The following is a 10519-nucleotide window of genomic DNA, read 5'->3' on the forward strand; positions in this document are numbered from 1 at the left end:
TTCACGCAGGACCTCATCGCTTGTTTTGTTTGTCATATGTTTCTATCTAATTAATGCCTGCGTTAAAAACATCTACGGAACAACATACACCATCGACTAGTAATTTAAAGCGATTGTTGTAGCGGCTTGGTTGCACCCCTCTACTCGAAGCTATCCCTCGTTGAAGAGCTGTCTGGTCATACAGGTAGCTAATCTAACCCTCATATACTGTGTTTTATTGGAAATAATTAGCCTTTCTGGTTTGTTTTCCCTGATTTTATCATGCATTCAAATAATCCCCACGGCATGACTAACTCGACAGAATTCCAGAATATTCTATCCTCACAATCCATGCAACATTTCTGCACGTGCCCTGGGACAAACTGTTTTTTGAGATAAATTAGTTAGCTAGTTTACTAATAATACTAAATGAGGCTGTGCAGCACATTTGTATGCTATCAATGCTCATAGCTAGCAGTTTCATTTTTACTTCCTCGCACTTTCTTGTTGTGTAGCGTGTGCTGGACCTGTGAAGTGAGAATGGACCCGCGGAAAGTGCATGAGTTGAAGGCCTTCGTGAAGTTGTGCGACGAAAATCCCTCCGTATTGCACCTTCCCGAGCTCGGCTTCCTCCGGGCCTGGTTGCAAGGGTCAGTTGATAATCCTTCTGTTTATCGCATAGCGTCAAGCGTGCACTTGCTCTTTATCGTCAAAATTAGCGGGCCACTATCTGTTAGGATTCGGATCAACCCATGTTCAAAACCCGGTTTATTCCCCGGATATCAAGAGTATTAGAGTTAAATGAATGAAGTAATTGTTAATGCAATTTCGTGTGATTTTTGTTGTTGCCAATTCCCCAACTACCTGAAATTGGAATGCCGCAGTCACACCCACTCACTGCTGCTAAATATCAGGCATATTTCTCTCTGTCTGATATAAGTCAGTACAAAGTACTTTATTAATTGAATAAAACATAGGAATTCCGACTGTACTAAGTAATACACCAACATGTACTGGCAGCAGTTGGCAAAATTGAAAGGCTCATATTGGAGAGAATTAAAATTTGAAAGAAGATTCTCTTTTTTTTCAGAATGGGAGCTACAATTCCACAAGCCCCCCAAAATGACTCTTCATGCAAGGTATAAGTATAACTTGTTTCATATATCCATCCAGTTTCTATATTTGACAGCCTACCAGTACAGTTCGGCCAATAAAACAATTCATTTCAGGGTGGGTGTCCATGTGCTGGAGCTCCTCCCCCTGCCTCTGCTCCTGAGCCCCATGCCCCCTCTGAGAGTGAGGAGAGTGAACTAGGTATGTCCATGGCAGCTTTCTCACACCTAGCCCACACATTTTCCCACAGTCACCCATTGAGTTCGTAAAGAAAATGGGTACACAGGCCAAAGGGTTATTGTCCCTGGAAATTATTTTTTCGACTCACACACCATACCAATAAATCCTCACCCAAACATGTACAGTTCCATTCCATCTAATACATTCAGTGATACAGTGAACAACAAACAATACGTTGCATGTACACACAGTTTGTAACGATGCCTTATAAACTGATTGCCAAGCTCTTGAGCAGTGCTTATACAACCAGTGGTGATTTATAGCATGTAAATCTTGGTGGGGCCAAAAAATAATAATTGCACCACTAAACAATAAATTAATTGCACTATAACGGTGACAAACGGTGCCCACAAACTGTTAAGGCCTACATAAAGCTGTCCCTACAGCAGTTCCAACTAGAGGTCGACCGATTATGATTTTTCAACGCCGATACCGATTATTGGAGGACCAAAAAAAGCCGATGCCGGTTTTTATTTATTTGTAATAATGACAATTACAACAATACTGAATGAACTTAATATAATACATCAATAAAATCAATTTAGCATCAAATAAATAATTTTACATGGTCAATTTAGTTTAAATAATGCAAAAATAAAGTGTTGGAGAAGAAAGTAAAAGTGCAATATGTGCCATGTAAGAAAGCTAACGTTTAAGTTCCTTACTCAGAACATGAGAACATATGAAAGCTGGTGGTTCCTTTTAACATGAGTCTTCAATATTCCCAGGTAAGAAGTTTTAGGTTGTAGTTATTATAGGACTATTTCTCTCTATACTATTTGTATTTCATATACCTTTGACTATTGGATGTTCTTATAGGCACTTTAGTATTGCCAGTGTAGCAGTATAGCTTCTCCTCGCTCCTACCTGGGCTCGAACCAGGAACACATCGACAACAGCCACCCTCGAAGCAGCGTTACCCATTGCTCCACAAAAGCCGCGGCCCTTGCAAAGCAAGGGAAACAACCACTCCAAGTCTCAGAGCGAGTGACGTTTGAAACACTATTAGCGCGCACCCCGCTAACTAGCTAGCCATTTCACCTCGGTTACACCAGCCTCATCTCGGGAGTTGATAGGCTTGAAGTCATAAACAGCGCAATGCTTGACGCACAACGAAGAGCTGCTGGCAAAACGCACGATAGTGCTGTTTGAATGAATGCTTACGAGCCTGCTGGTGCCTTCCACCGCTCAGTCAGACTGCTCTATCAAATCATAGACTTAATTATATCATGATAACACACAGAAATAGGTCATTAATATGGTCGAATCCGGAAACTATCATCTCGAAAACAAGACGTTTATTCTTTCAGTGAAATACATAACCGTTCCGTATTTTATGTAAGTGGTGGCATCCCTAAGTCTAAATATTCCTGTTACATTGCACAACCTTCAATGTTATGTCATAATTATGTAAAATTCTGGCAAATTAGGCGGCCCAAACTGTTGCATATACACTGACTCTGCGTGCAATGAACGCAAGAGAAGTGACACAATTTCACCTGGTTAATATTGCCTGCTAACCTGGATTTCTTTTAGCTAAATATGCAGGTTTAAAAAATATATACTTCTGTGTATTGATGTTCATGGTTAGGTACACATTGGAGCAACGATTACGTCCCGCATCGATTCTATGCAACGCAGGGCGCGCTAGATAAACTAGTAATATCATCAACCATGTGTAGTTAACTAGTGATTATGATTGATTGTTTTTTATAAGATAAGTCTAATGCTAGCTAACAACTTACCTTGGCTTACTTCATTCGCGTAACAGGCAGTCTCCTCGTTGAGTGCAATGAGAGGCAGGTGGTTAGAGCGTTGGACTAGTTAACTGTAAGGTTGCAAGATTGAATCCCCCGAGCAGACAATGTGAAAATCTGTCGTTCTGCCCCTGAACGAGGCAGTTAACCCACCGTTCCTAGGCCGTCATTGAAAATAAGAATGTGTTCTTAACTGACTTGCCTAGTTAAATAAAGATTAAATAAAGGTGTAAAAAAAACGGTGTCCAAAAATTCTTGATTGTTATGAAAACTTGAAATCGTCCGTAATTAATCGGCCATTCCGATTAATCGGTCGACCTCTAGTTCCAACAACACCTTACCACTGCTATACTTGGCTATCAGCGGAGCCTTGTCTGGCAGCGAAACAGTTTATTCAGCCTCATTTACTGTTTCTTTTTTATTTATTTTTTACAGATGATATGACTGACTTGCTTAAACAAATGTGGTTTCAACTGACAATTGAGATGTACAAACTATGGCACAAGGGGACGACATTAAGACATTAATGAGCGAACCAGGGCGGATGTAGTCAATATAATTATTTGTTCTGCACTTTTGAAATGTACAGCGACATAATTCAGAACATGGGCTGTTCTTAGTGTTTTCCCTGTACACCAAATCAGAACCGTAGGATAAATAAAGGGGGCATATAAGCACACAATGAAAGATCTTACAATATTCAATGATGACATTTCTCAAATAGGTTATAGGCTACATGTGCACCACTGAGTCAGAACAGTAACGTTAAGTGAAATTAAGAGGTGAAAATAAACCAAATTAATAGGGTGATGGGCTACTAACAGCTTACTACGCAACATATACTTAGTATTACTCTAGTATTACTTTCTTAGCTACAGTATACATATCTCCCTGGCATATTACATCATTTATGCAGCAGCATATAAAATATTTTTGGACTTGTGATGTACTCACTTGAAGAGGAAGGTGGCGCAGTGGTCCTTCGCAGAAAAATTTTGTCATCAAAAAAAGACAAGAGGCCAGATTTACATTTCCGAGTTGGATTTGGATTACCGTTCAAGACTTATTTTCCCAGTCTGAGCTAATTTATTCCCGACTTCCCAGTTGCAATTCTTGCAGTTAGCCATTGTCACAAATTCCTTCCAAACCACTAATTGTTGAATTTGCAACTTGTTGTGTAATGTTTATGTCCAATGGCCGATGAGCACCGATGCATTTTATCTATTAAATTAAGGTAAAATAAAAAAATACATTTAATTATAATTTCTCCATTATTTATTTTCATATGACAAGGATTTAAAAGGATTTTCCAGTAGATTGTCGAATTGATGACTGCTAGCAAATATTTAGAAAGTAAGATGTTGACATGATCAGTCCAGTCAAAGCTACTGTACATATCGTGATTTGACGTGATTTAATCTGTGGCCAATGACCTTGAGCCTTCTTGGAAGGGCACTACTAATGTAATTCTATGGCAGGAGCCAAAGGTCTTGAATTTTCGATGTCTACCCTTACTACTTGGTTGTGACTTAGTGTCCTCATGAGTGACAGACCACGGAGCCAATCACGGCGCAACGCTCCTATTTTCTGCTGGCTTGCCACAGAAAGCACTGAGCTAGGCTGAAAGACCATATTTGTATTCGGCTTTATTAACTCAATGATATATATTTATTTTACATTGTTTGCAAACTGATATGTGACTCGTATTAATGCCAAAATAACATGCAAAACAGGCAAGCGCACAAAAAAATGTGGGGCTCAAAACAGGTGGGGCTCTGTCCCACCTCTCCTGAATGACGGGTTGCCACTGTATACAACATACAATAACGGAATTAAAGGCGCAAGCTTTCAGTGTGTCTCATATCTACAAAAATGTTGAAGTCCTTGATGGATCCCCTTGCTTCTTCAGAGATCGACCAAGATGGGGTGATTGAGCCAGACACAGACGAACCTCAGGAGATGGGAGACTTAGAAAATCTGGAGGTGAGAATATTTAATCTACTGAAGACATCTGTTATTAATATAACATAAGGATGGGAGAGTGCATGAAGTGCTTTTCATTTGGGGAGTTTCTGCAGATGAGAACTAATGAGAAATGCATCTAGTGAGCATGCAAGCCCTGAAGAAGACTGGGAATTTCCCAGGCAAAGTAGAAGACCACATGGCATCTCATATGTCTTGCAGATAAATAGTGTGTTCTTGTTCCTTTAGGTGACAGAGGAAATGATGGACCAGGCCAACGAGAAGAAGATGGAAGCTATCGAAGCGTTAGGAGAAGGTGGGTTGGTTGTTCTAAGGTTCTTGCATTGACATTGCACTGACCTTGTAGTAAATCAGGAAGACATTTTAATGACCAGTGGTTATAAGTATCACTTTTGGTGCTGTCAAATACAGGTGACTTGCAGAAAGCCCTGGACCTCTTCACTGAAGCCATCAAACTCAATCCACGGGTAGCTATCATGTATGCCAAGAGGGCTAGGTGAGTCCCACGGCTAGACTTAACAATGCCATACCACATGATGTGCTCTAGTACATGATCACGTAGTATTCATACAGACTGACGTATGTTCTTTGCCAGCGTCTACATCCGGATGCAGAAACCCAATGCAGCTAAGCGGGACTGCGACAGAGCCATTGACATCAACCCAGATTCTGCACAGCCCTACAAGTGGAGGGGGAAAGCTCACAAGTATGCTGCTAGATAGGCTGCATATTCAAACTCAGACACAATGCAGTTGTATATGATTTATAACTAATACAATATAGGGGTGTGCCGAGTAGTCGGACAAACTGAGGATCGTAAGGGATATGAGCAATTTTCTGGATACGATTGTGATCGGTGTATTTTGTTATTATCTGGAATCGGAAAAAATACATTTGAGTGTCAGCACACATCTTTCTCAAGTTAGTCAGTCGTGTGCAAGGTTCTATATGGTCTAAATAGCTCAACTGGCTGTCTAAAGAAAAGGGCTGGCTGTACGTTGATCATGCTGCTCTGATTGGACAGAGTGAAGTTGTATTTCTCTGTCCACTCACGTCATAATTTCACCAGATCAGTTTTCCTTGCATATTTTTCGGTCTGATCATTTAGGTTGCTGCTTCCTGCTACTATGATAAATCACATGGCGAGGACGTTTGCTATCAAGCTATCAATGTGCATAATGACTAACATGCGAGGCATGGGAAGGGGGGGGGGAAATATGAAACGCTGATGGGCATTCTGACTGAGTGTCAGGAAACTTGGCTGCCCGATGCAAGTTGAGGACACAGACACACACCTCTGCGCGCTGCTCCTAATCTGCAGCTTTATTTTGCAGTGGATGTGCAAGGAGGTATTTTGTCAACATCTAATAAGTCCATAGGTAAATAAAATATTATAACACTTCTGTTTTTTTCCGGTCACGAGTATCATCCGATCCGACTAACAACTGTCAATTTACAGATAAAATTACGAGTATGGCCATTTTGGCACACCCCTAAAACAATACTTTGAGTCACTTTCCTCTTTATGTGTAAGGTTGCTGGGGCACTGGGAGGAGGCAGCGAAGGACCTGGCCACTGCCTGCAAACTGGACTACGACGAGGACGCCAGTGCCATGCTGAAAGAGGTCCAGCCCAAGGTACCCAGCCACTAACTGTCTTTTTGAAAGCAGAGCAGTTTCAAGGTTGTCTGGTCAATCAGTGTGTTCTGGTCTGACTTTCAACTCATGCTCTTTCTCTACTCAGGCTAACAAAATAATTGAGCACCGGCGCAAGTATGAGCGCAAGAGGGAGGAGCTAGAAATCAAGGACAGGAAGGAGAGGGTAAAGAAAGCGAGGGAAGAGCATGAGAAAGCTCAGAGGGTGAGTTTGGTGCAAGAACAGAGAGGAGAATAAGAATTTCAAAATGGGGCCTCCCGGGTGGGGCAGTGGTCTAGGGCACTGCATCGCAGTGCTAACTGCGCCACCAGAGTCTCTGGGTTCGCGCCCAGGCTCTGTCGCAGCCGGCCGCAACCGGGAGGTCCGTGGGGCGACGCACAATTGGCATAGCGTCGTCCGGGGTAGGGAGGGTTTGGCCGGTAGGGATATCCTTGTCTCATCGCGCTCCAGCGACTCCTGTGGCGGGCCGGGCGCAGTGCGCGCCAGCCAAGGGGGCCAGGTACACGGTGTTTCCTCCGACACATTGGTGCGGCTGGCTTCCGGGTTGGAGGCGCGCTGTGTTAAGAAGCAGTACGGCTGGTTGGGTTGTGCTTCGGAGGACGCATGGCTTTCGACCTTCGTCTCTCCCGAACCCGTACAGGAGTTGTAGCGATGAGACAAGGTAGTAATTACTAGCGATTGGATACCACGAAAATTGGGGAGAAAATGGGATAAAAATAAAAAGAATTTCAAAATAGTGTCTCAATGTAAATATTTTCTTTCAACTCTGCATAGGAGGAGGAGGCTAGACAAGCAGCAGGAGGAGGTGGCTTCCCAGGTTTCCCAGGTAAGAGAGGGAATATGGGTTCATGAAATGTCTTGACAATAAGTTGATTAGCTCAATCAGGTTTGTTAGTGCAGGGTTTGAACAAAGGCCTGTAATCCCTGGTCCTGTAGTTCTCCAGTATCTGGGCTGATGACCACTGCTCTACATTATCTGACCATCGCCCATGGGTCCATTGGAGCCCTGTAATCGCATTAATCCTGGGTTCCTTGTCTCATGCTGTAGGTGCTGGCGGTTTCCCGGGGGGTGCTGGCGGTTTCCCGGGGGGTGCTGGCGGATTCCCAGGGGGTGCTGGCGGATTCCCAGGGGGTGCTGGCGGATTCCCAGGGGGTGCTGGCGGATTCCCAGGGGGTGCTGGCGGTTTCCCAGGGGGGGCTGGAGGCTCTCCTTTCGGCATGCCTGGTCTGGGAGAGCTCTTTAACGACCCAGAGGTGCTCAACGCCATGAAGGTACGACGCTCCTTAAATTGAAGTGTTTGCAGTTTTACAGTTAGCCCTTGGATTCCATGTCAGTATCCATATCTAATCCCATCTCTCTGGTGTGTTTTCTCAAGGACCCTGAGGTGATGGCAGCTTTCCAGGATGTGGCTCAGAACCCAGCTAACATCGCCAAGTACCAGGGTAACCCCAAGGTCATGGCCCTCATCACCAAGCTGAGTGCCAAGTTCGGGAGCCCTTCGCCCTAGGTGAAGAAAAAAGAGGGGAGCGGGAAGAAGAACGAGTGGTGGGAGAGTAGCAAATGGATGTTGTCGGGAGAGCTAAAAAGCTTATTTGACATTATTCCACTGTGTATGGATCAAATGGGTAATGTTGATGGGCAGATGGGTTAAGAGGAGACTAGAGGCATGCAGCAAGTTTTACACTAGACAAGTGTTTGTGGAGGGGGGGTCAACAGCAACTCTTATACTGTATGTTCTTAAATGGAGCCCACCTATTTGGGGCTGTTAGCTCTTAGTGGTTACTCAAGTCAACTCATGGACACTGATGGGAACACAACTGGTTAATGATGGAGAATCAAAACAGCCTGTCAGAGCCTTCTCATTCAGAATTCCCATTGACTCCTCTTCCCACCCACCCCATCCCTTGTTGTTTTTTACCTGAATCTGGAATAGTCAAACAGGACTCACACATTAGACACCAGCTCTGAGGAACATTTTAGAGACATTATTATATGGAGTTGTCATCTTCTGTGTTCTCTACTGAGCCATTTAAAATGGCTATTTGTTTTCTATCAGGAGTGGATGTGGTAAAGCTATTTCCCTCAGGTTTTCTGTTTTACTCACTTTCACTGTAACATACATTTTTTCATGTCTGACTCCTTCCAAATGCAAAAAACAAGTAATATTACTCTTTTGTTTGATTTTGAAACCGTAATGGAAATATCAATTCAAATCAATAAATATTTGGTTGTTGCAAATTATTTTGTCATGGTTGTTTTAATCAGATGAGTTGGTTATTAAAATGTAAATTCCCATTATTCCCCATGGTGAACACAGATCATGGCATTAGGAAAACGTTTCATTTCACCAGTTCTGAATGCCCTTGGTGCATTTGTCAATTAGTTCCCAATAATTTATCATTAATCTACTTGTCAAGAGGTACAAGGCGTGTACATTTTTGGCTACAATCAGAATGCATCATATCACATTTATTTGTATATATCCACCAGTGGAGGATGGCCATAGTAGTAGCTGGAATGGAATAGATGAAATGTAATTTGTGGATGGAGTATTCCATTCCAGCCATAACTATGAACCGTCCTCCACTGATATCCACTGAAAGAATCGCGTTGGTTCCCATTTCAGTCATGCATTTGGTCACGTGGGTCAAACAAACACCCTAACATATTGGTTGACAGAGCCTCCCACAATGCAGGCGATGGCTGCATAATGAAGTTGTTGAAGAGTAACTGCAGAAACTTGCAGGGATACTGTATATAATGATGAGATGGCTTGCCTCCGCCCTAAGAAACATGTAGGCGCAAGTCAGACAATTGTTATCTCCATAATGCTTCGAAAGGCAGTGGCAATCACTGGGCGCGTTCATCATTGCAGACGATTTTAAAAGCAAGGCGTGACTGACTAATTTACAAATCACCTTGCATCATAAATAACTATTTAATATTTTTTGTAGATAAGTCAGTCGGTCACAATTCACCCATGAAGATCACAGTTTTGATGCTCTATAACATGTTTTGTTGATGATTCGTTACTAGAGAAATGAGACCAAGTCAATAGGCTGGACAGGGTGGAACAGTATTTAGTAAGACAGTTTTATTCAGTGTGAGGATATCTGGCAAATCGTGCCGCACGGCTCCTTCTGTCTGATTACATATAGAATCGTCGGAAGAGAGACAGTTTAAGCAGTTGTACAGTTTTATATAGACAACAAGCAAAGTAGGTTGATCTGGAAGTCTGGCCTTCCGATTGGGCGATCTGGGTGTTGGGTAGTCCTGAACAGGCCTGGTGTCAACGTTCCATTGGTTCCTGAGATAGTTCTTTGTCTTGAGCTCCAACCTTGAGTTGTGTGCGTCTGTGGTTATCATGGGGGAGGGGAATTGTGTGTGTCTGTAGTTGGTGTCTTAATAAGTCCAGCATATGTCCAAGAGAAATGAGTATGTGTATTTTGTATACAAGATGGCTTATGTTGAAATGTTGTTATTACTAGTTTCCAGTCTCTATTACAATTTCTTACAGTTTCCATCCACAGTTTTATGTTAATAAAAATAAGAAAAGACCGCTCTGATGGAAACAGGAGGTTTCGGTATAATTGTAAACATGCTACCGATAAATTGTTAGTATGACATGGTGGATCTTGTGAAAATGGCGATTGAAACGCCCTTGATGCGCAAATATTGATATAAAAACCATCAAAGTAAACTTGGAAACACGATGATACAGTGTGTGGTCCTCCCACTACGACTCCAGAAACCACGCCGTTTATTAGGATAAAATGAAATAATTTCTGAT

General features: G+C 42.6%; 1 protein-coding gene across 3 annotated transcripts; it reads left to right on the forward strand.

Moving 5' to 3' along the window:
- Nucleotides 1-74: 74 nt before the first annotated feature.
- st13 (ST13 Hsp70 interacting protein) lies at nucleotides 75-8970 on the forward strand. Of its 3 annotated transcripts, none has more exons than XM_055897582.1 (13): nucleotides 75-184; nucleotides 495-629; nucleotides 1070-1118; nucleotides 1209-1293; nucleotides 4999-5072; nucleotides 5301-5367; nucleotides 5484-5568; nucleotides 5668-5778; nucleotides 6607-6709; nucleotides 6816-6932; nucleotides 7503-7554; nucleotides 7777-8000; nucleotides 8105-8970. In XM_055897582.1, exons 2-13 carry the CDS (start codon nucleotides 520-522, stop codon nucleotides 8234-8236), a joined length of 1209 nt encoding a protein of 402 aa, XP_055753557.1. In that variant the 5' UTR covers nucleotides 75-184; nucleotides 495-519; the 3' UTR covers nucleotides 8237-8970. The 3 variants fall into 3 exon arrangements, with proteins under 3 accessions (XP_055753557.1, XP_055753558.1, XP_055753559.1); XM_055897583.1 differs by having other exon boundaries at nucleotides 7503-7553; nucleotides 7818-8000; XM_055897584.1 differs by having other exon boundaries at nucleotides 76-184; nucleotides 7503-7553; nucleotides 7902-8000.
- The last annotated feature ends 1549 nt before the right edge of the window (nucleotides 8971-10519 follow it).

The sequence above is a fragment of the Salvelinus fontinalis genome, chromosome 34 (genome assembly GCF_029448725.1).
Source record: "Salvelinus fontinalis isolate EN_2023a chromosome 34, ASM2944872v1, whole genome shotgun sequence".
Taxonomy (NCBI): domain Eukaryota; kingdom Metazoa; phylum Chordata; class Actinopteri; order Salmoniformes; family Salmonidae; genus Salvelinus; species Salvelinus fontinalis.

What these genes read in the sequence shown, in the direction of transcription:
- st13 (XM_055897582.1), top strand. Translation starts at nt 520, where the DNA reads ATGGACCCGCGGAAAGTGCATGAGTTGAAGGCCTTCGTGAAGTTGTGC. An exon ending in CTCCGGGCCTGGTTGCAAGG is followed by an intron (nt 630 to 1,069) that starts GTCAGTTGATAA and finishes CTTTTTTTTCAG; the next exon opens with AATGGGAGCTACAATTCCAC. An exon ending in AGCATGAGAAAGCTCAGAGG is followed by an intron (nt 6,933 to 7,502) that starts GTGAGTTTGGTG and finishes AACTCTGCATAG; the next exon opens with GAGGAGGAGGCTAGACAAGC.